This window comes from Rousettus aegyptiacus, unplaced genomic scaffold (assembly GCF_014176215.1).
Source record: "Rousettus aegyptiacus isolate mRouAeg1 unplaced genomic scaffold, mRouAeg1.p scaffold_m13_p_12, whole genome shotgun sequence".
NCBI lineage: Eukaryota > Metazoa > Chordata > Mammalia > Chiroptera > Pteropodidae > Rousettus > Rousettus aegyptiacus.
This window is the reverse complement of record NW_023416287.1, coordinates 66,146,954-66,173,460: the sequence shown is the minus strand read 5'-3', so window position 1 is coordinate 66,173,460 and position 26,507 is coordinate 66,146,954. Positions and strand designations below refer to the sequence as shown.

Below are 26,507 nucleotides of genomic sequence, written 5' to 3'. Positions count from 1 at the left end.
TCCTTTCTTTTTAAAGCTGAATATTCTATTGTGTGTATATATACCATATTTTGTTTATTCATCTGGGCACCTGGGTTGCTTCCCCCTTTTGGCTATTATGAACGCTGCCGCTATGAACATCGGCGTACTCTTTCTTAATCTCTCTTAAATATTGGCAAGCTTCAAGGTTCTGCTCTGGACTCCCTTTCTCATTCTCCTCGGACCATTTTACCTATATGAGCAGTACGCTTCCTGCTTACTTGCCAGTGACTCCCAAAACTATACTTGTGGCTCATGTCTTCTCTTTTGGGGTTCAGATCCCAAGTCCCTCTACATATTATCCTCCAGGACGTCGCCGGCTCCCTCACTCAATGTGTACGACATCGAGCTTCCGATTGTTACCCTCCCACTTGCGATGTTCCCTCACCGTATGTTTCCTATCTCAGTCAACGCCACCAAAATCCTGAATCCCCTCTACCAGGAACCTGTGCATCATCCTCTGCCAATCACAGCATGGCAGCGCTCCTAGGAAGCCCAATGGACTCCACGGTCACAAGGTGACTAGTTCTCACTTTGGCATCCCTGACAGGCATCCTTAAGGATCGATGTGTGCTCCCGTGAAAGACCCCTGTCCATTACTCCCCTCTACATAAAATAGCAACACCTTGCCCTGCATTCCCTGTAGCCCTTACCTTACCTTCTTCTTCTTCTCAGCCCTCACATAATACTCACCACAGAGCAAACACTCAGTGCATGTGTCAAAGGAATGAATTAATCCTTGACTTCTTCCTTACCCAAGCCTATTTTGTCTTCTAGTCTCCTCAAATCCACCTACTTATCTCTACGCCAGCTGTTACCGCCTTAGTCAGATTCTCATCATCTTTTGCTTTGTCTCTCTACTTATCCACTCCTGATCGTTTTCCAGGCAGCTGCCAGAGTGACCATTCCAAGACAGTATAAAACATGTTTTACTTCTCTACTTAAAACACTTTAACCACCACTTACAGGATACAACCCAAAGTTCTTCACCGGCTTCATAAGGCCCTTCCAGACCTGTCTGTCTCTCCAGCCCTGTCTTTCACTACTCCCTTGATGCTGGAGCTCACTACTGAATTTCTTTCAGTTGCACTAAGATGCCATATACTTCTTATTTTTCTCTCCAGGTCCTTGAAGATAATACTTCTTCTACCCAAATAATCCCTCCTTCTCTATAGCCCTACCCCCAAACCAAATACCTGCTAGCTTCTCCTTTTCCTTCAGGTCTCCGATCATGTATCACCACCTCTCGGAAGCCTCGTCTGACCTCCGCACTACTTCTGCCTTCGCTGTCACTGCCTGGGGCCTCACAGCATCCTGTAGTAGAACTGCCTGTTTCATTAACATCCCTGCAGTGGCTCTTAGGTCCATCGGGGTGAGATCTTGAATTTGCTGCCCAAAATGTATCCTTTGCACCTTACACAGTGATGGGGCCATGGTAGAGGCTTAATATTTAATACATAATTCTTCAGAAAGAAGTTTGTACTGTGATATTTCAAACACCCAGTAATGTATAAAAAATAGTATAACAGTATAAGATACACTCATACTCACCAGCTATATTCAGTAATTACATTTTACCATAGTTTCTCTAGCCATATTTTTTATCATCTTTCTATATTTGACAAGTCACTTTAAAGTAAATCACAGATAAAATACATTCTTAAGTCCCACCGACGTGTCCACAGACCATGCAAAACAAGTTGTGCTGAAGAAAATAAGAACCAGGAATAAAAACCTCTAAACTTCTGCTTCAGCATAGTTAAGTGAAATTCAGAAATGAGAACATTAAGCTCTGCACCAGATACTTTTATAAATGTACTCTCACGCCATCCCCTGCAAGGTAACCTCATTCAACAAAGGGAAACCTGTGAAAAACCTGTCGCTCGAGGCGGGAAGGAGAAAGAAAATAAACATTTGCTGAGCGCCCGTGATGTACCCAACACTTACGTTACCTCAAATTATTCTCACGACAAACTCAAGATGTAAAAACTCAGTCAGGTCAACTTATTTGCCAGGATCCTAAAGGAAGTAAGTGGCAGATGTAGGAATTTATTCCAAGTTTTCTTTTCCTTCCACTCATCTATTCATTACTAAAAAATTTAAAAGTTTTTTTTTTTATTTTAACATATTACTGTTTATATGTGCACAAGGAATGCTTAGGCTAATTCTCTCTTTAGTTCTTTTTACCCCTAAATATAGCTCAGGTTGGGAAAAATAAGGGAAGTATAGAACAATGAGCATGTGACAATCAGAAGCCACGGTTCTGGTGTCATGGCTTTGTCACCAAATTGATGACAGGTTAGTCGTCAACTCTCCTCACACAAGAATGCTCATCTGTAAAATGAGTGAGTTGGATTAGACGATTACTGAGTTTCCTTCCAGCCATTTTAAAAAACAAAACAAATAAAACCCCATAGTTCTTAGTGATTTGTTTCAATCATTAGCTAGTGACGGTCAGGCTAGGGGTCTTGCTGATCCTGGCCCTCTGCTCTGTGTATTCTCAGTAAATGTATTTACTGGGGAAACTACCTGTAAATGTAGGCCAATTTTAATTGGAATGTTGGTCAATACAACTAGAATAACCTTCAAAGTTCCAGAAGCAGATTGCCCACAGGTTTTGACAGTAACTGATGAAGACCGTGTCAAAAGAGCCATGAAAACCTCCTCAAAGGAAACCCCCGTTTCATCCCTATCCCCATGCACCCTGTGCTGGAGAAGCGATCCTACTTATCACACTTATAACAATTTCTGAAGGTTCTCTACTCCACTAGATAGAAAGAGCTCTGTCTTGTTCACCTTCATAGCCCTAGATTTTAGTGTAGAACCTGGCATATATTTGGCAATTAATGAATGTTTATGGAATGAATGGGAAATTTCATCACCTCTGAACATCCTAATCCAACTTACCCTCAAGGCTTGGCTTCCCTGCCCCTCTCAAACTTTCATAATATTTTAACTGTATTTCTCCTGCAGCACATCTTTTCATATATCTGATGATAGTTATTTATATATGTATCTTTACTCCCTGATAAGGTCAAACTAAGAGATCTCTCTGGCTCACCACTGAAACCCTGCAATACCTACTTCGTAGTAGGCTCTCAATACATATTTGTGGAAAAAGCACATTATTCATCTTTATATACCTAAGCAACTAGTACAGTTCTTTACATACATTTGGTAAATATTATTGAAATGTTATTTCTGATAAAGTTGTGCTGTAAATGTCTGCAAAGTACTCCAAACCTCTTGGGAAAAAATGGTAAACTGGATTAAAAGTCATAAAAATGGCCATATTCTTGAATAATAATCCCATTTCTGGGATTTTGTCCTACGGAAATAGATGGACAACAAAACCAAAAATACAAGTTAAGCTGAACCAAACCAAAACAACCAAATCAACTACAATATCTGCAAAAAAAAAATTAGTATAGCATTTTTAAAGTGCTATAAAACTGGAAAGTATTATGGCACATTTATATAACATAATGCTATTCCATTTGAGTGATAGTTCTGGGGACACGGGAAGGATGCCTGTGACTATTGCTAAGTAAAATACGAGGTTCACATGCACTATAATGTCCACTGTTAGAAAATAGGAATACTCATGGGAAAAGCAAATATGCAAAAATAGAAAAATAGTTATTTGGGATGGTGTTATGAAAGATTTCTTCTTTCTAAAGTTTCCTTTAAATGTATTGTTTTTATAATAAAAAATATGGTCAACATTAACCTTTCTTTAATGTGGCTCTATTTCCCATGACAGTTATTTAGCAAGGACCAAAACATAAAATTAAGTTGTCTACTAAAAAGCTATTGCTCCAGTACTTAATTCCAGAACTCAGGTGATGCCTGATAGGAATGCTAGTCTATGCCATGGCGTATGAAGCACAGGCATATTGTACCTGGTGCAGAAACAGATTTGAGTGAGAAGCCAGCAGCTAGACCCAGCAAAGGAATCTCAGGAAACCATATATGACTAATGATCAGTTTGCTCCTTCAAAGAAATTAATACTAGTTCCTGAGAGAGTTAAATAAGGAGGCTGCAACTGGAAGGGATATGAAGAGAAGAGGAATTAGGATGGCTGTCTTGGTTCTCCATCATCTCATATCCCCTTACCATCTATTGTCTCTCAAGGGTCTGGAAACTATGGCTTGTTTTTGCTAATAAAGTTTTATTGGAACACAGCCAAGCTCATTCACTTTTGTATTGTCTATGGCTGTTTTCACACGACAATGAGTTGAACAGTTGTCACAGAGACTATATGGTCCATGAAGTAGAAAATATTTACTATGTGGCTCTTTACAGAAAAAGAAGCATTTGTCCTATAGCTTCAGATATATAAGGAAGTTTATAAACTGACACTCGATTTAGATATTGAGCCCCCTTTTTCTATTACTTTTTCTTCAAACATGCCAACCTGGAAGATAGGGTGATTGTAGAGCTTATCATCTAAATTAAGACACTTTTGAAGGTAAAGGGGGTGCTAAATAGACTATATTCTATGACAACAGAAGTAAACCACGACTGTCCCAGACACTAGACATATGGGCCCCATACGGAAAGGGCTGGCAGCACATAAACAGGTTGCAAAAGGCTCTCAACATCTATTCAGGAACTACTTTTTGGTGCTTCCTATTTCAATTACCCTCAGACACCTTTCTACTCCCTCTGTCCCAGCTCTGCCTTAGAGGCAGCTCTGGTCCTTGAAGTCCAGCTATTCGCACACAACTCAGGGGGCAGTATCTCCACTTTCATTAGAACGAAAGGGGAAAAGTTTACCCATCCCATTTAAATAAACCTTAATTATTTCAATACAATACAAATACTTTTGTACCTACAAATTTCATTTGGTTTAATATGAAGGCAACTCCTTAAAATTCTATTCTTAAGAATTTTAGGTTTCTCTTCTAAAATAAATCATTTAAAAATGATCAACCATAGCATTTATTACCAAAAAAACCCCAAGGCAAATATGGCATTGTTTTGAGTTTTTAATACTCAGCACTACAGTTCGGAGAATTATATAAGAATAAAGCTCTAATTTTATCATTCCAGAATGAAAAACAAGAGAAAACAATACATACCCCCCCTGCCCCGACACACACCTTTTATTTCCCCCTAGTAAAAATTTTTGATTCTATGGAGAAAAAAAGAAGTAAAACAAAAGATGTTTAGAGTACCTTTGATGAAATCTAAAATGTTACACTTTGTGAGGCTAATCTCACTGAACAACAGTAGCTCATAGCTTTGAAACCTCTGGATGGCTTTCCAAATATTGCCATCTGGTGGAACTTTAGTTAATTGTTTCTTTGTTCTAGGGAGCTCCTTAGAAGTGAACCTTGGAGGCATTATTAGACAGCTCGGAGTACCAGAGGGAAATAACTGAAGGTCAAATGGTTGTGTTTCAACACAAATCCCAAACGAAAAAATGAGGATTTCTGGATCTTCATCTCCTTTCAAGATACCCAGCTCTCTTTATAGTAAATTCAACTGAGCAGTTGCCTTGATTTTTAACAAGATCAATCACTAATTCAATTAGAAATGTCATGAGGTCTTTGATTGTATCTAGATATTCTCTCCCTTCACTTATTATTAATAAGATCTCCAAAATTAAACTTTAATCAGCTTGACCATTTTTAGAAGAATTGCTTATAGCAGTTAATTAGCGCTAAGCGTATGTGGGAAATAAAATGTAGTTTGAAAGATAGTTTTAACGAAGTATATTTATGCAGATATTTACTCTCATTGTATAAGGAAATTTTGAAAACAAAATATATTATAAAGGCATTAATAATACTCCAATTTAATCTGTAAACAATTTAATCTATAAGTCACACAATATAATTTACATTTAAATCTTACCTTGGGCATCCAGGCTCTCTCCCTGGCTGTCGAGATGAACTGTTTCTCTGAGAAATGGGAAGCTGGAATAGTAAAAATGAAAAAAATAAATAAAGAGAGAGCACTTAATACAATAAACACATAGGAGCAAAGAATTATAATTCCGTTTATCGGGTATGGCCAGCAATGGAAAAGGAAATTAAAACATGCACATAAAATCCAGTCGATTTTACTATGAGAGATTAAGTCAGCCAAACAAAAGAGTTCTCAATCTATTTGTTCCTTTGATTTATTACAGTTTGTGAATATTTAGTATAATATCAGTCCTATAAAGAGATTAAAAAAAATTTTTTTTCCCTGATAGTTTGATGTGATGAGAAGCATGTGTCAGCAGATAACCCCGGGATATCAAATGCCATCAATTAAAATATAGACTTCCCCAAACTCAGATTAATTTGCATGCTTTATATCTAGTATCATCATAGGCTTGGTCTTCTAGTCGGAAGACTGGTGTTTAATTTTAACAGGTTAAGTATTAGAAGCAATTCCAGGATCAAACTTAAAAATATATACACCAACAAGCAATCATTTACTTTCTTTATGTGAATTAACTATTTCTCTTCACAACATGCATTGGCTAAGTGATGAGTAAACTGATGAAGGACAGATCCAATTCTAGAGGCTGAGAAATGCATCTGAGCTTCAGATTTTTGAGGGTTCAGTGTGAGGAGTGGGGAGGATGGCAGCTGGGGCAGATGCTGTGAAAATGGACATAAGATGCGCATGAGTCTTATTGGAATTCCCACCACCCTGAGAAACGAATTCGAAATGATCCCTTCCCAACTTCTACCTCAGCTCTCCCCCTGCACATGGCTCTTTCGTGTTTTCTGTGTATATGGCCATTTCAGGAATGCCTGAAATGGCCATATACACAGAAAACACGAAATTATTTAGCTTAAAATCAATTGTATAGAAATAAAATATCTGTGGCAGCGCCAACACTATAATTAATCCCAGACATAGTCTGGAGATGTCACTGGGAGAAGGATTTTAAGAAAGGAGGAGGCATTTTATATTTTTCCTATAGGGGAAAGAGGAGATAGTTAAAGAAAAAGGAAAATGCTAAGTGATGAGAGAATAAAAGTGAAGGTGATAGCTGATTTTTCAATGTAACACTCTTTTATAAGGAAGTGCAAAAGTAATTTGTAAAATTTGGTTTGTTTTAAAAAATCAGAAAATTTAACATGGTTTCAAGAACTGCATTCAGGTAACCTGACAATTTTTTCTTCAGATAGAACAAGTAGGATTTCTTTACCTGTTTTATAGCAGAATTCAATTTTATGGGTATTTCACATTTTTCTATAATTTAAACAAGTTGATAAAACTAAAAAATCAGGTTTAAAGAAAATCTGTTCCCATGCATATCGGCTTCTTTTCCTAAGTTTTCCAACCTTCTAGAAATAGTAACTGAATCAGAATAACATTTTCATTTGCTCTTTGCCTAGTAACATAGCTACTCGGTACCAAAGCAATGGCCACCAAGCTGGGAAGCAAGAGCATAAGGTTCCTAGTTTATCTATAAACCAGATAATTAGCCCTTAGAAAATGTGGGAATGGCTTTACACAATTGGCCTTTTTCTGATCTCAGACAGAAAACTATTGCTAATTTTTTGGCAGCTGTTATGGATCCGTTTGGAGAAGAATGAGATCATTTATTGAACACCCCTGCACAAGTTATTTCACATATTTTATCTAAGTTAATCCTCAAAACCATCTCCGTACAAATGAAAAAAACAAGGCTTAGAGTAGTGGAGCAGTGTGCCCAATATCACGCATCTAGATTCTAATTGAGTCTGACAGACTATCATCTTGATCTCATCCATATCATGCAACCTTGAAAGCCAGGCCTTTGCCGTTGATTTGGACACCTGGACAGCTCTTGCTCTGGGACAGAGAAGGTGCTCAATAAGACAGTCTTGCGAGGGGGCGGTGTAGGCTCCCCTTAGTGGGAGTGGCAGGAGAGGCAATACTTTTCTGTGGTGTTTGGCAGATGTAGAGCAGTTATTGTCTATGAGTTTCACACTACAGAAAGATTAACTCAAATGGATTGCTACATAAATGTAAAATGTAAAATTATGAAACATTTAGTAAAAAAAAGTAGAAAATCTTTGGAATCTAAGGCCTGGCAAAGGCTTCTTAGCCTTAATATGAAAAACACAATCCACAAAAGAAGATACTGATAAACTGGACTTCACTAAAATTAAGAACTTTTGCCCATATGAAGTGGATATAAATATAAGGCATAAACTAGGAGAAAATATTTTCAAACCACCTATCTGCCAAAAGACTAGTATCTAGAATTTGGAAATCTCAAAAATCAACAGTAAAAAAACCAAACGATTAGAAAATGGGCAAAAGACACAAGCAGACATGTAACTGAGGATATACAGTTAGCAAATAAGCACCTGATAATGATATTCAACATCATTAGCCACTATGTAAGTGAAAATTAAGAGCCATGTGAGGTATCACTACACACTTATCAGAATGGCTAAAATTAACGGTGACAACATGAAATGCTGATGAAAAACCAAATCATTCATATATTGCTTGTGAGAATGTACAATGGCTCAGCTACCCCAGAAAACATTTGGCCTTTTTTTTTTTTTTTTTAAACTAAACATACAACTACCACACAACTTACCAATTATACTCTCAGGTATTTTTCCAAAGGAGAAAAAACATGTTTATATCAGATTTATTCACAGTGGCCAAAAATTGGAGACAACCCAGGTAACCTAAGGTTAATGGTCAACAACTGTGGTACATCCATATACCATGGAATACTACTCAGCAATTAAAGAATCAATTATCGATATATGCAAAACCTAAGTGAATTTCCAGAGAATTATGCTAAGTGAAAAGAGCCAATCCGATAGGTTATATACTGTATGATTCCATTTATCTAACATTCTTGAAATGAGCAAACTGTAGAAATGGGACAGATTAGGGTTTGCCAGGGGTCAAGGAGGGAGTGAGGGCTGGAGGAAAGTGGTTTGGTATTGAAAGGGCAATGTAAGAGGTCCTCGTGGTGATGAAATGTTCTGTATCTTGAACATATATCAGTGTCAATATCCCGGTTGTGACGCTGTCCTATAAATTTTCAAGATGTTACCCTTGAGGAGGAAGCTGAGTAAAGGATACATGTGACATCTCTGTATCGTTTCTTATAACTACATGCCAATGTACAATTGTCTCAAAATAAAGAGTTTAATTTAAAAAACCATGAGATGGAACAGCAACTAGGATTGAACAAGATTACTCCCTTCTATTTTCTTACTTCTCCAGAGAAGAACAAAGCCCCAAAGCAGTGGCCAAGACAGGGTGGGGAATTTGCTCCACACTGCACAGGCCCAAGGGAAAAATCCTAAGCATGACTTTAGCTTTCAGAAACCACCGCCAATATTCTGCTGTTTGAGCTTGCCTATCTTGGAATTTTTTCTGCTGTTATCCCCTCTTTCTCCTAGATTTACCTTTTCAACCCTTGATTAAAATTCAAAATATTGATACAAATACACACACTCAAAAACAAAAGTGACTTCTAAGTACTAGTTTGATACCTCTGCATTTTGGAAATGACCTCTCATAACTTCCAATTCATGCTAGCCACGAATTTCCAAAATTCCCACATCTTATTTATACCAGAACAGAGTTTCATCCTTGGAATTTTTGGATGACAAGGCGGGTGTTCTGTATTCCAACCTGGGCCACATGCTGAGTACAGGCATAACTTGAATCACCCCCACATAAAGAGGGGCTTGTAGCATCTCCCTTCATGCTAGAAGACACCATATTGACCTTGACTGTTCTCACTCTGAGCACGAGGCAGCTTCTCAGAAATAAGCAGCTGTAAGCCAGATGCTTTCCTTGGGGTTGTTGGTTTTGTTTTCATTGAAAAGACCGAATATCTTTATTAGGACAAGAATCATGACGTGGTTAAACTCTTTAACAAAGCACATTCTCTGCTTCTACAAAAGTCCATTTTCCCTCATTCTCTAGAAATTTCAAATCCTCTTTCTTTAAACGAGCTTGGGATTCTAGCATCTCGTGTGTGAGGCACAGGAGAACGTCAGGGCTAGCTAGATAATACACCCCCACCCCGCACCAGAGACTGCTTTCTTGTCTGACCAGAGAGCCACAGGCACGAGAGAGATATCAGAATGAAAAAAAGGGCTGTAAAAATATTTAGTCATGCCATGCCATTGAAAAAGTGCTCTCTTTCATTAGTGCTATGTATTTAGCCAATGAGGCTTCTGATCAACGCAAGGTTAAAACATTCTCCCCACAAAGAGACAGGAATTACTGCCTCCCCAGCTGCTCCCAGCCAGCGTTTCCAAGAAGACAACACCACTGGGACCTGAACCCAGGTTTTCCTCTTAGGAGCTGACTAAGCTATCTCTAGATGTTCAGAATGAGCTACAGCTTAAATTCCGAATTCCCCTTGGCTACTAAGAGGTATTGATTGAATCACTCCAGTTGTATATCACATTCTTTAGTGTGGGAGGTCCACAGCTTTCTAGGAATAAAGCAGCTTGTAAGCATTAACAGAAGGTCACAGGCTATTAATCCTTAGGCTGATACGACTTGATAACAGCCTTCCAGAGAGCTCCGCCTTCACCAGCTCCTCCTCAATTAGTGGTCTCAGGACCTTCCCGGGGGGAGCAGAGGGGGGCCAAGAGCCTGCCCAGTTCCACTCCCCCAGGGGACTAGAGGCACGCCTGCTGGGAAGCACACGCCAGGGAAACCAAAACCAAATGACATTATCTGGCAAGTAACGGTCCAATTACACCGAATCTTGGGTATTATGGTACAAAACATTTGTCTCCTTAAGAAAGGCGAATGACCAAATGAACCATATTGCGTGTTTAAGGGCTTTTGAAAAATCATAGCTGGCTAATAATGGGATTTTGGTGGTATATGTTAAGAACAGTAATGTTATAAACTTCTTATGGTCACGTGATTTGGACTTCTATAAAGAGATAATCCCCAGAAACTATCTAATGTGATAGCTATAATAAAATAGAAAGGCAGTTCTTCTCATACAAATTGAGGCTAACCCTCCCATCTTAGAATCCTCCTTTATCCATCTGCTACTTCCCATAGCAGGCGTAGACTGCCCTTTCTATTCTAAAATAGAATATTCATAATGCTAAATGTACAAAAGTAAAATTCTTAAAAAAAAAAAAGAAAAAAAACATGAGACAAATTACATACATGAGAAATACCACATGCATTTTAATTCTTTAAGTTTTTGATAATTATTTTCACTGATGCTTTTATCCATTTTTAATCAGATATCCTTGAAAATAAAGTAGTTGGAACAGAATGACTCCTTTCCTCATAAGTGATTGATAATGAAATGTAGCAGAATGTTCCTGAAACAGGAAAGCAGTAGAGAAAGTGCTATCAGATTCACCTTGAACGCCCGGGGTTCAGATTTAGCATTTGAGCTGTAGTGAAAACCATGCTTTACATGCCTTCTGTCTTTACAGTGTTATTCCCTTGACCATCCAGAGTGATGCAGTAACATATTAAAAATGTCGAAAGGGTAACATGTGAGATCTGAGTATGACTGACAGTGGTCAGAGGATTGCTAGGACACTGGGTAGGGAGGGTTGCTCTGACCTGCCTCAAAAGATGGATAACCACTGTCCAATCCCTGAGTTTTAAATCTATTTTCCTTCATACTAGTGTCCAATAATGGTGTAGCTACATGAAACCACGGGATGCAGGCCTTCTTGTTTTTGTTTTTGGAGCAGCACAATATAACTTACCGCTAGACTGTGTTAGCAGTTCTGCTTTTTCCATGTCTTTTTTTATGCCAAACAGGATAAGATACCTCTTTATGTCTCAGCCCAGGCCACCTGATGGAGAGATGACCCAACACTAACAACCACATGCACAGAGAGAAGCGAACTCAGGAGGGTTTCTGAGTAAATGCTTTAAAAAAATTCTGCTGGAAATCACACTGCTTTTATATTTTGAGGAGTTACAGTGGCACAGTCCACATGTTAAATGGAAGTTTGAATTTTATCACCAATGCCTATTCCAATTTAACTAAATAACTCCATGTGCTAATGGAGTATTGAAATTTTATTTTTCTCATTTTTTGAAAATTTATGGATTCTCCAAAGAAAAAATATAGTTCCCACTGCATTTTCTTTTATATTTTATTCTAAGAAATAGGGGTTAACCACCACCTTTCAGAGTGCTGGGATATCCTGTGGGGAAAGGATAGGTAAAGATAAGATACCTTCTTTATTAATGAGGCTAGAGGCCACAGGTGAATTGAGGTGTTTTGGATTGTGCTTTAAGCAGAACCGAGATGAGAACCAGGTCCCTTGACAATCCGTTTAAATTGACTTACTGTTAATATTGAGAATAAGAAGATAATAAAAATAAGAATGTTTGCCTAATTTGCAAAAATTTTAAGAGAAGATGGTTGTTTGAATAAGGGGGCTAGTTAGAGACAACCGTTCTTTGTCTTTACTCATGCTTATTTTTCTTTTGAATATTTTGGTAAAAGTTACTGCTTCCTTTTTGACTATCATTTCTCTAACTCTTAGTATCTGGAATAATTTTAACTTGCTCCTTTAATTTTTTAATCTCTATAGCTTCTATTAATGATCATTGGTAACAAATATCTGCATAGTTTTTCAGAGAAATCGAAAATATAAAACTCTCTTGACTATAGTCATATAAAATAGTAAGAAAGCCCAAGATGAGTAAGTAACATTTTAAAACAAACCCCACAAATGAGAAAAAAAATGCACATGGCTTTCAGATTCTAAGTGCAACCCTTAAAACGCCACTAAGCCTCACAAGAATATGTTGTTAAAAATCTCTTTCCATTGGGATGGGCCACAAGCCCCATGGGAAAATGACTCAATAGACTTAGGCTTGATGTTACATTGTGGAGAACACAACAATCGTTCTACCCATCCCGCACTGCTCACCTCCATCAGATTGCTCAACAAAGCACACTCTGAAGATGTCAACTCACTCTTACAAAACCGCACCCAAGGTCCCAGGTCTGGGCAAATTACCATGAATAGCATCATCACAGACACTCAGGTAAACAGTTCAGGACAGAAAGACAACCTAATACACGCTTCCACAAGAGATCAACCTGACTAACTCAATCACAATTCCACAGAAGTTGGTGTCCATGGTGATGGTTAAGTACAGCAGAAGACTTGAAATGGGGAAAAAAGCCACACATTCTTGAATATAATTATATTCCTTGTGATCTGTGTGGCTAATTGTGCGAGTTGTTGGTAAGCAGTACCAGGAGCCTCTGGTTCCTCTCGCATAAGACAAACAATAGCCCTGCAGGACAGACGTGTCTTGTTTCTGGGTACAATTTGATTCCAAAGCCCTCACCAGTCTCCTGCTACTTCAAAATAGCAGACTCAGGGCTGAGCCTCCCCCTACCCCCACCAGCTTGTCCGACTCCAAGCTCTCAAAACATTCCTTGCACGATGAAAAGACCAAGTGGTTCCTGAATACAATGAAAGCTCCCCACAGTTGTCAGTGTAGTTGTAATATCAGTTTAGAAACACGAGTGTAAATACCTGAACTTTGTCTACATCTTTAAAACAAATGTCAGAAAACAAAAAACAAAAACCCAGGGTATCAGTGGTTTGTTTTGAAAGCAAGATGAAAGGTAGAATAGGGGAAAAATTCCCACCCTGAGATTTCATAGATAATAAGAGGTGATTTTTTCAAATAAAAAAGTGATCTGTTGTACGAGTCAAAATAAACAATATTGTAACATCATCAGAATTAGAAGTTGTTCTGCAACATTCCACTTTTTTTTTTGGAAACATATTTATATTCCTTTTCTTCTCTTGTCAAACAACCATTATCTCTGTCTCCCCAAATACTTACCAAAACCTGCCAGCTGCTCAACCTTCACATCACGTATTGAGTGCAATTCTTCCAAGGGTTATTGATGTTTAACAGATATTAACATTTTAAGCAAAAGGGACAAAATTCTGGCACTGGACTTTCAGAAATTATTTGCAGAGAGAGAAGCATACTCACTCCACCGCTGGGATATTTTGCAATAAGGACAGCAACAAAAGGCAACTGCAGACCAACGACAAAGAGAGCCCTACCTGAGGACCCCATTTCCCAGCACGGTAGAAAACCATCATCTGTATTTCTTCATCTATAAAGCAGTGGTGTCAGAAAATGATGAAACAATCCTACAAAAAGCAAACTCTTCCAGGTCAAGCGCTATGCTAGGATTGAGAGATGTGAAGACAACTGAGTCCATCCAGGTCTCCAACCAATTTATGTGCTGGGAAGGCCCATGTGTGGGGAATTAAAGGCAAATCACAATGAACCACCTGACCTCTCCTGGATGCGTGGGCCAACGGGAGGTAGGTGGAGGGAATGGTTAGAGGGCTAGAAAAGGCTTTCCAGAACAGTGTGTCTCAAGTGTTACCCTATAACAGTGACACCTGTGGATCTCATTAAACTACAGATTGATTGGGAATGTCTGAGGTGGGGCTGGAGCCTCACCATTTGTAAGATGTTCCCAGGTGATGCTAATGCCACCAGTCCACGGAGCCTACTTTGAGCAGCAAGGACATAGAGGAACTAACACCTGAGATAAAATTGTGGTTGAGCTTGATAACCAGATATCCTAGGCGGAAGAATGTACAAAGACAATGAAGCTAGAAACATTGTTGGATGTGGGAAACAATTTTCAACATGCTAAGGAGAAGTTTTGTGTGAATCATTGAACATGAATACAGACAGTAAGAGCTCTACACGAAAACAGTTTTTGTAACTGTTGCATGGAAGTGGTAGGTTTAGGAGTGTGTCCCCTCATGCCCCACCCTCATCTTTTTCAGATTATCACGAATGAATTTGTTTTATTTATTAAAACAATAACCAAAAGGTGAGTAAGTTTCTTCTCCATGTTCCAATGGGGGGAATTTGTGCTAAGGTGTCTTTTAACAAAATGACCATGCAGCTTCATCCAATTTGGAATTATGTGATTGGATAAAATACAAGGCTACTTGCTAACTTATTATAATTATGTAATGATGTAGTTATGATGGCTACATGAAAGCATGTGTTATTAACGGAATAACTGAAGAAATATTATTCCAAGGCATCACTGGAATAATTTTATTAGAAGAGTTGAGTAATTAAAAATATTGAAGCATGTTTTATAATCTGTTAATAATTTTTTCTTGGGGGAAAAATGCAGGAGGAATTGTGTAGAATACTGGCAGGAAAAAACAACTCTTGTGTCTTTTGGCTTCGCAGAGCAATAAGTGGCAACCCTGATGAGGAATATGTTGCTTGGTGTCCTGGAGCAAGTCATTGTTCCAACAGCCAGGAAAAAACTTTACATTTCTAAGGAGCAGAAGGGGGAGTTGTGGTTGCCAGGGACATGGGGACATGTAGACACGAACTGTATGTAGATAAGATATGGGCCCGCTGGTTGCATTCCCAGTACATAGATGGAACTGTTAAAATTAACATCACCTTTCTTCCAAATTGATCATGTCGCAGGAAACCATGCCATATAATTAGTCAACTGCCAGCACTATCTGAAGCAGATCACGAAACAAATCATCACTGTATGTAATAGTCATCAGGAAGACTCCGCCAGACACATTATCCAATTTGATCTCTACAAGAATCTGGTAAGACAATGCCAGCCTCCATTGTCTCCATCTGACAGATGAGCAAACTTGTTTTGAGGGATGTTGATGGATGATGTTAAGTAACATCTACAAAGTCACCCAGCCAGTCAGCAGCAAAACATTTTAAACATTAGGCCTTTTGATGTTCTTGCTCCAATTCCAGAATTCTTTCCATGATACAACATCATAACCTCTAAAACACAGGCAGGCTGGCATAAAGAAGTGAGGTTTGTGAACTCAAAAGGAATTAAAATCTATGGAACCTTTTAAATAACTTTTTAAAACCTAGAATTTCACAAAAGTAGTTTGGAATTTGCCATAAGCTCAATCTGCATGCCTTCTATTCAGTTTAAGAGGACCCTACAGATACAAATATATGAATGTGTGGTGTTGGCATATGAATATTCTCATGTAAGTTATAATACATGAAATGAAGAAGTATGAAGGAGATTTTGCTGGTGATCTGAGAGACAGGAGATGTGTGCCACCTTAATTTATAGGTTATTAATCAAGGACAACCCAAACTCTTATTGATAAGAGACTGTCATTAGTCCATATGAGAGCTTTTTTCAAACTTACATTTGTCTTGTTATATATGCTCATTGTAAAACAATATTAGAAATGGTCGCTTAGGATTTTCATATGAATAAAATAGAAATACAATAGCTGCATATCCTGAAGATATTTGATTAAAAGAAACTATTCCTTCTTAGGTATTAAAAGAATTTGTTAAAGATTATTTCAACACAGTATTAATCAAAAAGACTGATTTCAGTGTGAGAAACTGAATTTTCTAGTTCAGGGTTTCTCAAACTTTAATGTGCATATGAATCACCTATGGATCTTGTTAAAGTGAAAATTCTGACTGAGAGGTTCTGGGGTGCAGTATGAAATTCTGATTTTAAGGCACTCAAAGGCGGTGCTGATGCTGCAGGTCCTGTGACCACACTTGACTAATGAGTCATCATCAGAACTATTTTGGGAATTAACGTCAGTGGAATCACCTAAGATTAGGTGAACTTCGACTAGCAACCTCCACGTGGTTGATGGATGTCTCAAGCTGCTCCACTTGAGTTAACAACTTACCTGTTGACACATCTATCAAAAGAATAGAAAATACCTTAAAATATCTTACAAAGTAAAAAGATTGCTAATTTTCTAGTTCTAGCCTTTTATTTTTCCTCTTAACTAAGCAAATTGTGCAGAAAATTTCAGATAGTGCCTTGATTTTTTTCTCTAATAGATGAAGGCATCTCAGACATTTTAATTTATTATCCCAGAAATAGTCTCAGCCTAGATATTTTATAAATGAGGAAAGCTAGTTATTTTGAAATTTATTATGGGATAAGTGTAGGGTTACAGAATTTAGCAAGAATAAAAAGAGAAAACAAAAACAAAACTCCAGACTAACAACCACCAAAAATGGGATGCCCAGTTAAATTTGAAAAAAGATTAAATTTTTTATTATAAGTATATCCCATTCAATATATGGGATATACTTATACTTAAAAAATCGTTGTTTATCTGAAATTCAGATTTAAAGATTAAATCAGATTAAATTCAGATTAAAAGATTAAAATTTTCGGTATTAGTCTAGCCTATGCAATATATGGGACATACTTATACTAAAAAAAAATTATCATACTTACAGTAAAAAAAAATCAATGTTTTTTGAAATTTAGATTTAACTGGTGTCCTGTATTTTACCTAGTAACCCTAGATAAAAGCACATTTCAAATTCTAACTGATCTTGTGCTGAGAGATGGAGGTGTGCTTGCTTGGGGAGAAAATTAACAGACTCAATAGTAATCTTGTTTAAATATTCCAGCTGCACAGAAAATTGCTTTCTTGACTTGCCAGTAGCACATAGAGCACTCAGTTATTACTGCTCTTGATTTGTGGAAACTCCTTTTGGGAGATTTGTACCCAAAGACCACACGTTAAAAAGAATCATGATAGAGGCCAACCTGGAAGTTAGGCTAACAAAAGTGTTACATGGATAGTTTCCTTTGCTGGGAAGGACGGGATTGGGCAAAGCAGGAAGGTGTTTCTTTGAGTTCCCTCTCTTTTCCACCTTTGGAGGGCTGAAGAAGCTTAGTGGGGAAATGCAGATAGTGGATTCTTGGGTAGAATCATGAAAGGTTCTTAATATATTAAATTTTGGCAAGTTGATTGGATTTAAGATTATCTTTGAAAGAAGGAAGGAAAGTGTAAGGTGATTGCCAGCTTCTCTATCTCTTGCTTATCAGTTGAAAACAGACTTTACCAGACTTTAAAGAAGGTAATCTAGTCCTCTGATTTAACTTTTATGTATACATCCAATAAAAACATTTCAGATACTTTAGTAAAGCTAAAAGAAACTGCCTTATTTTCCAGCTGCCTTTTTTTGCTTATTTTTCCTTCTACCAATTTCAAATACCAAGTCATTCCTATTCTGGTGTTTATAATTAATTCTAATTTAGAACCCAAATGTGCCTGTTAGTAAAATTCTTTTAAGTGTTTTGCCCCTGTTTCAGCAATTGACAATTATGAATTTCCTACTCAATTAAAAATATAGTAAATCCACTTAGTTCCTAATTTAGGAACTACTTTGGAGAGAACTACAAATGATATTCGTATATATGACAAAAGGTATATCAAATAAAAATGTATTTAGTTAAAATGTGAACTCGAAATTATGACAAGGGAGGAAAGTTAATTTCACTTGAACTGGTTCCTGACCCGGTCGGTACAGGGTTATACAGTCCAGTCCTAGTTGTTCTGCTTCCTCCTTGTCCCCCACTTACTCCATCAGGAACACTAGAGGGTTAAGTTACCTTGGGAGTTAGTTATCCACATGCCATTACTACCAACAGTACTAGGAAGGGCTCAAATACTTTTTGTTTGTTTGTTTCTTGAAATCATTTAGTTGCTCTCTCATACCTCAAGCGTTGCATTTTTTTTTTAGTGCATTGTTTGATTTAGTGAAAAAGGAACTCTTTTTGGTGGGAGGCTCTCTAAATTGCAGGTGCGCTGATTCTGGAAGGGATGCAGAGGACACCAGTTAAATATAACCTTTAAAGTTGCTCCGTAAATCTAAGTGAAACTCATTTGCAAATATTCTGTGGCATTAACACATCATCAAAAAGAGGAAGTTCTCTTAACCGAAGGAAATTTTAAGAGGCAACTCTCACAAGAAAAAATTAAGACCAGTTCCTATCAATGAAGTTACTGTTCTTTCAAATATTTGTTCTAAACTCTTAAAAATAATCTGTCCAGCCTTGGGCAGAAGGCAAAGAATTTGAATTTCTGGATCATAATCTGATCTATTTTTGAATTCGGAAATTTCAAACGAATTGTCCATGGCATAATGTCAGACTTTAGTGATATAACTGATTATATGTATATCTGCTTATTATTTAATGACCACTGCCTTTTTAAGTAGTAGTCAGCAATCTACCTTAAATATATACTTTAGAAGAGTAACGGTATTTCTGAAAGCAGCAGTATGAAGTGACAGTCAGTGAAAATTTCCTAAATCTGAATGAATTTTCAAATCATGCCTTCATATATGAAACAAAGAAGCATGCAAATGCCCTCACAGGTTGGAGAAAAAGGAAGTTGCTATTGCTAAAGAGTTAAGGCGAGTGTCATCCTGGGCTTGCTGTCAAGGGTGTGTTACCCCATTTTCTAAAGCTCTGGAAACAGTGACATAGCTCAATGTAAGTATTGCACTGTTTGGGCTTGTTCAGGTACAGAAGTTTTACGGTCAACCGTATCACTAAAATTCATATATTATTTAGAAAGGTACTGCTTTCGCAAAGTAAATACACACAAAAGGGGACTATGAGACTAAATTATCCTTAGTGATTAGTTCAGAAACAATTTATTCCCCCCTTGTCTAAAGGGGAAAAAAAAACTGAAAAAAGACTAAGGCTTTAAGTGAACAAATTTTCATTTAAAACTGAAATATGGTCTATGGTCATGTCACCCCAGACAAACTGGATCCCGTCTGATCTCAGAAGCTAAACAGGGTCAGGCCTGGTTAATACTTGGATGGGAGACCACCTAGGAAGACCAGGTGCTACAGGCGTAAAAAATAAAAAATAAAGGATTGTAAACTGACAAGGTCCTTGCAATCTCTGAGGTCAACCAAGGGTTGCCTTACCTAAAATAAACAAAGAAGCAAACAAACAAACAGCCAGCCAGATAGATAGAAACAAACTGAAACATGTCAAATTGGTATAGATCAAGGGTCTGCAAACCTTGTCTGTAAACAGTAAGTCGGTATTTTAGGCTTTGTGGCCCATTTGGTCTTTGGTACAACTATTCCACCTCGCTGAGGTAGGTAGCGCAAAGGTAGCCCTAGACAAGAAGTAAGAAAATAAGTATGTGTGTTCAATTAACTTTATTTTGTACAGTGAAATTTAAATTTTATGTAATTTTTAAGTGTCCCCAAATAGTTTTTTTTCTTTTAATGCTTTCAACCATTAAAAATATATAAAAACCAATCTTATTTCGTGGGCCATACAAAAACAGAGGGGAGGCCATTGTTTGCTGATCCCCGAAATACTTGGAGCTGTGGGTTTCCACTCATCCTGAGCTGAATGTCATTGTACAAAGTTTGTCAGCAGTCAGTTTTGAAGTGTAAAGATTATTGGATTAGGTCTTTTGGAAGCAAATTTCCCAGTGATTCTATTATAGAAAGCTCTGGTGTAACAAACCACAATTTTGAATACCTTTCTGGAAATTTATGGGTGCAAGTTCAGAAAAAAATTTTGTGCAATGAACAGATCTGAAAGACTATAGCCAGATTTTTTTTTCCAACTGAGAATAGATTCACTTTAAATGTTTAGGATGGTTGCAGGTGAATATGTGAAAGAGTTGAATTTAATCTTTGTGGTCTCTAGCGGGTGGCTGCCACAGAAAGCCTCTGATGGATGGAATGTACTGTGAGAGAGACGGGGAGGCATAACTCAGAGGAATATTTAGTAGAGATGCTGGACAAGGTGTTTAAGCTTTTGTTGGCTGGTGGCATTAACCTTTAAGGGCCCTTAAAGCAAGAGAGCTTATACATCTATGACTTGGGCAAAGATTTAGGAACTTTTTACTTATCTAAATAAGAAGCTAACCGTGGTTCAGAATGTTTGCGGTCGGCCTAGTCCAAAGGTTATTTAAGAATAAAGTCAGTGAGAGCATGATGTATGTGAATAGTTTCTCCTATGTTAAGGAGGGAGGAGATAATTAGACCTGAGCTTGTCTTGCTCATGCCTCCAGGCAAGATTACATCACAACCTATTCAAGAAACAAGTAGTATGAAATAATAGACACTGGAAAAAGAGTCACAACCCCAGGTTCCTTGCCTTGGCATTGCCACTTTAGAAGATCACAGAATTTGGGGGCTTTCTTGTGCTCTTTGACACATGGGAATTATGTTTAGGCCCTGATATGTTCATAAAACCAAAGGGTTGTATAAATTTAAGGTAATAAGACTGGGTGGTTCTCATCTGTTCTCAAAAACTTCAGAGCTCCTAAAATTGAGATGACACCATTTCTTTCCACCTTACCCTTTTGTCCTACTTGTAAACATTACAGAGCTAAGTACATACCATTCTCAGAGGAATAGTTTCTGATTCTATTCTTCCAGTCTACATTTCAGCCTTTCGGTATCTTATACCTCCCAAAAAAGTGATTGGAATTTCAGAAGTGCACGCCCTGTCCCTCTCCTAAGCTACACAGAAATTTTGGCCTCTGGACATTCTTATTAATATATATATTTTTGGTATTGTCTGTCAAAGAATACATCCAACTTTTCACTCCTAAATATGATGGCTATTAAATGTATTTGTGCTATCTTAATGAAAGCAGTAGACAGATGACAATAAAAGCTGTTTAATTATTAACTTGCTGTTTGTCCTGCTCTGAAATAACTCTCCTAGCTTAATAAATTCCTTTAGACATCTACATAGTTAGATATGTGTTGTTTTCCATAATAATGGGTAGAGGGAGTAAACTTTCCTTATGTGAATCTTTGGTCCATGGAGAGTGTGGTTAAAGTACTATAACAATTGTTGGTTATGCGCAGAATGCTACATTGTTTTGTGTAAAAATGTAAGTGAACAAAGGAGCTGCCATTTTACAGCCCTTAAGAATTGTAACAGACTTTGGCTCCTACACATTCAGAATATCTGTCTGTGAAAATAACAAAACTGTACTCAGGAAGCTTTGCTTACAAATGGTCACCCCACCGCCTGATAATGTTCAGCACAAACAAGCAACGTTGATAACATGAAAGGCCCTGTGCTCTGTGCTACGGAGCTGCAGACACACAGGCCCCTAAGAGAGAATGGAGTATCAAGCAGGGTAAATAAGTGCTATGAGAGGGTCAAAGTTCAGTAGCTGACAATATTGAAAGTTTGCTATGTGTCAGTCACTGTTGCTTCTTAAAGAAACTGAAAATGGGGAAGAAAGCATTTAGGCAATGGCAGAGAGAGTCATGCTGATATAAAGAATAATGAAGAAAGGAAAGGTCTAACAACTAAAGGGAAAAGCAATAAAAATAAGAAAATTAAGTTTATTTAATAAATTTTGTGTACATTTTTAAACAGATCATCTTATTTAGGTTCATCCCATGCGAATAATTTTTTTTTTTAAACAGGAAACCTTTGGTTAATAGCAAACATAAAATTTCATATAAAATGTTAGCTGTAATCATTTCTATTTAAACAGATCCTTTAATCCACCCTTGAATGTGTAATCAAACAGCATTTGACTTTTTGTATTCAAAATTTATATATTGCAAATTTATCCTCTCTACTTCACATAATTGAAAGAGCCCAAACTAGTTCACACTTTCGAAGTTTTTTTTTATATGCCTCAACATCAAGGAAATTACACGATGCCTAGTTGGCTTTATATTTCCCCCTTTAACAGGAGAGCATTATTCGAAGGTAAAATGGGAGCTGGAAAAGGGAGCAAGCGACTCCTACGAGCAAAGAGATCCCGATCAGATAGATATTCAAATGTTTTCAAAGGAGTGGCGTCTGTGCGTGTCAATAAGCTACTCCTTATAATTACTTCCTATTCCTGGGCTCCGCCTTGGAGTGCAGCCTGCTGCTGACTCACCAGACTCCGGCGAGTTAGTTTCTGCCGGGTCTCCCCACTGCCTGCTACACGTGAGTCATCACGGGAATGAAAGTTTCTACCTGTCTCCTTAACCATCGTGCAGCAACGAGCCACTGACAGTGAACTTTGATCTTTCCACTAAGAACCAGACTCTAGGCAGAGAGGGTGAAAAACGACGTGGCAGATACCATTACCAGCCAAGCTTCGGGAAGACGGTCTCCCGCAATAGGGCGTTCTTCAGCGGCACCCCAGCTTCAGCGTCTTTACCCCCACCCATCCAAGTAGTTAAAGTGGCATCTTGTCTTGCAACGCTTGCGGCTGCTGGCCACTGAGCTCTTCCTTTGAGTCAGTGATTCTCAAACGCTGCTGCACAGTGGAATCACTCAGAGATTTAAAAAATATATACTGCTGCCTGGCTCTTATCTCCAAACAGGCTGATTTAAGTGGATGGGGATGAGAGATGGACATCAGGAATTGTCAAAGCTCCTCAGGTGATTCTACTAGGCAGCAGAGTTTGGGAACCTGTGCTTTGGAGAAGCAACGCTCTTCCCACGCAAGGGAAACCTTCCGGTTAAGCTTAACCTAAACTGGTGGGCTCCCAGACCTCTTGTCTTGGAGAGCTACTGACCCATAGCCCGTTATCTTAATTAGTAAAGCAATGGGACGTTTGCAGTAGGGACACTGGCTAGACAAGGACCCGTCCCCTTTTGCTTGCTAAAAACATAGCTAGATTTAGCGTTCCAGAGAAACATCTTAAACGTTGCTGTTCTTTTGATTACCTTTTGATCTCTGTTCTGTTTCATTCCACAGTGTCTTGTTCCGCAAAGTGGTAAACCTTGGGTCCTCTCAGATTAAAAGCAGGTGCTGCGTCCAAAACTCAAGACGAGACTGCACGCTTCACTTCGGCTGGGACGCAACCGCCGCCTCGCAGCGCAGCCCCAGGGCAGATACTATGCTAATCCAGAAAGTTCTTCCGACTTCTCGGGGCGGGCGGGTGCAGGTTTGAATACTTAACCCTTGATTTTACATGACTGCACTATAGTGCGTTTAGTGACCTCTGGCCTAGCGGGTCTGGACCATGTTCCTTTTTGTTTGTTTGTTTTGTTTTTTGAAAAGAGGACGTGAGCAAGTGATGGAGAATACCCACAAGGAGGGGACAGCAGTGTTGGCTGGTGCAGAGATGAAGGGACAGCTAATATTCGGAATATTAATTACTCCACGCGCTACTGACCTGGCGAGGACTAGCAGAAGGGGACTGGGGGTTAAGACAAAGGCTCCTCCTGATCAAATGGCTGCAGCGCCCCTTCCTCCGAGTTTAAAGCCCTGCCCTCTGCGCTGGGCGGCCTTTGGCACAGGACTGGCAAAATGACTCAAGGGATGACCAATTCAACTGGCTTTTTGGGGGTTTGAAAGTCTGAATTTCTGAGCGCTCCGGGTTCAAAGGGGAGGGCCCTTCTGTGCCCACTCCTCCTTCAGCCCTTTGTGGGATTTCTGGCCCCGGTACAGTATTTCTAAGCGTGGACTGAAGAGTTTCCTACCAAAGCAGAGTCGGGAGTCGCTGAGTGGCCCTCGCTCTGCGCGCAGGGTGCTCCTTGCAGAAGAACCACTTAGGCTCAAAATAATAACTCCCTCTCTTTCCCACCAGCCCAGCTCCCGAGTCTCAGGAGCCTGGAGCACGAGAGGGAGCTGGAGTCAGTGGGCAGTGGCAGGGCTGGTCTCCGCCCGAGGGGAAACGCCGGGGGTGTCAGCAGGGCTGGGGGTTCAGGATTTGCTCCCCCTCTGGCTGGCGCCAGTGTGCTGTGCTGCACTTCCTGGTCTGCCCCGAAGCGCGCAGCTCTGGCTAGTGCCCACCCGTTCTCAGTCCCGGCGCCCCAACTTTGACGCCTTTAGGTCCGTGTGCTGCGGACGCGCACCCGCAAGACCCTCTTCTTCACCAGCGCCAAGTGTCCCTGACCTGGACAGCTCCGGCCCTCACCAGAGCCGGGCCACTTTGCTTCTGCCAGCGTGGCAGCCCCGACTCCCTCCCCTTTCCCGAGGTGCGCAGCTTTGGGGTCCCAAGGAGAGCTGCGGGCCGCGGGGGAGCGGCGGGTGCACACCAGGGGCCGTGGTGCCGACCCTTGCACAACTTCTTGCCGGGCTTGGAGACCCCCGGTCCCGCAGGCTCCGCCACCAGCGGACTGCGGCCACACAGCGGCAAGAGGAGGCGAGGCCAGAGCCTGGCCTAGAAGGGGCCACGCCAAGGCTGGGGGTGTCGGGGTGCGCCAGGGCGGTACCGCTTTAAATGCACTTGACTCACCTGCTCCGGCGCTGTCGCCTCCTTCCTCTACTGACAGCTGGGGGCTTTGTTTTCTCCACCCACCCGGCGGGTTGTGCTCCGCCCCCACTGCCACACGTGACTCGCCGTCTGCCACAACCGCGGCTGGGCTAGTCCACCCAAGAGAGTCGGGCCAGCGCCACCACCCCTTTCCAGGGATGCGGGGTGGGCACCCCAGCCGAGGGGAAGCCCGGGCAGGCCAGGGGTGACCCACCAGCGGGTCAGTTGGAAGGTGGCTCGTTGTTTAGGACCCTAGGAAGCCAGGGTGAGTTTGTAACATGGGATGAAGTGCTAGCTCGGTAAATGAGCTGGGCTGTTAGGCCCCGTCCGAGAGGGAGGTGGCCGGCGCGGCTTGGAGAAGGGTCTCGTAAAGGAGACGCCGCACAATGAATTAAATACCTGTTACTGGGAGGCCTGCACATCAAGCGACGCGCGTCTGCTTTTTACACCGATTGTTTGTACTCATACCGGGGAACAATTGATAATGGAGAGGCAAACTAGTTTTGTCATGAACATTATTAAACTGGGCAATTCTAAACCGAACAACGATTAACAGGGTTATGATAGCAAGTTTTATTGAGGTTTCAAATCTGCTTTTTGGTGCTGTTGATATTTGGATTCTATTTGGAAAATGGAATCCAGGCTGGATAAGCTAACTCCAGAGTATTGATGTGGGCATGTGTCCACTTGGAACAGAACCTATTTTGAATGAAATGAATTGAGAAAATGTTCTGGCTACAAGATGCTGCTTAATCTCTGCTCCTTTTGGAAGTGGTCCCAAACCTTGCTGATCACCAGTGCTGGAAACTGCAAGAACCTATAGTCTGAACTCTTCCTTTTGCACTGGAAGAACACATACATACATACCCACCCTCTCTTGACCTGTCCCCATATTGTAATTCAGAAGAAAGACTGTTTCCATCTCCCCATTTAAGTGAAGTCTGCGTATCAGAGTGATTTAGCACAGTGCTTCCAAAACTTTAATGTGCAGAGGGATCATCAGAAGGCCTTGTTAAAACCAAATTGTGATTGAGTGCTTCAGGGATTGGACCTGAGATTCTGTATGTCTAGCAAAATCCCATATGATGTCAGTGCTAATGGTCTGAGGACCACATTTTGAGCAGCTAGGCGTAGAGCACCCAGTCATAGAATACCCAATTTTGCATTGGCTAACATATTTTGAGTCCTGACTGCACCACTTAATGATCCTAAGCAAGTTTCTTTTTTTATTTGAGAATATTTATTTATTTATTTATTTATTTATTTATTTATTTATTTATTTATTTTTTAAACCTACAAAAAGGTCATACATACTTTTATTTCAAATTTGGTATGTGCCATTCAATAAAGGTTAAAATGTATTGTAAAAAAATCAATGATACAGTTCACCAAATATTTCCCATCTCCCCCTTTCCAGGTATAAGGTTGGCATGCATTTTTGGCAATCTTGGCATTGGGTAAAACCATATGACTGTTTCTGGTCCGTGAGTTATGAACGGAA

At 39.6% G+C, this 26,507-nt stretch overlaps 1 protein-coding gene and 1 pseudogene across 4 annotated transcripts in view; one reads left to right on the top strand and one right to left on the bottom strand.

Moving 5' to 3' along the window:
* Positions 1-25,072, bottom strand: part of MAPRE2 (microtubule associated protein RP/EB family member 2) — a 130,260-nt gene extending 105,188 nt beyond the window's left edge. For 2 of the 4 annotated variants that reach the window (XM_016153963.2, XM_016153960.2), the window contains exons 1-2: positions 24,989-25,072; positions 5,882-5,943 (exon numbers count right to left, since the gene is read on the bottom strand). Coding sequence is in view for 2 of the 4 variants with exons in the window: in XM_016153959.2 (XP_016009445.1) it covers positions 5,882-5,943; positions 23,472-23,495 (86 nt within the window). In the remaining 2 variants the exon portion in view is untranslated. Of the gene's footprint in view, positions 1-5,881; positions 5,944-23,471; positions 24,919-24,988 lie in introns of those variants that run through there. The other 2 variants (XM_016153959.2, XM_016153962.2) reach the window with 2 other exon arrangements.
* Positions 19,542-19,660, top strand: LOC118610626 (annotated as a pseudogene).
* Positions 25,073-26,507: the final 1,435 nt, after the last annotated feature.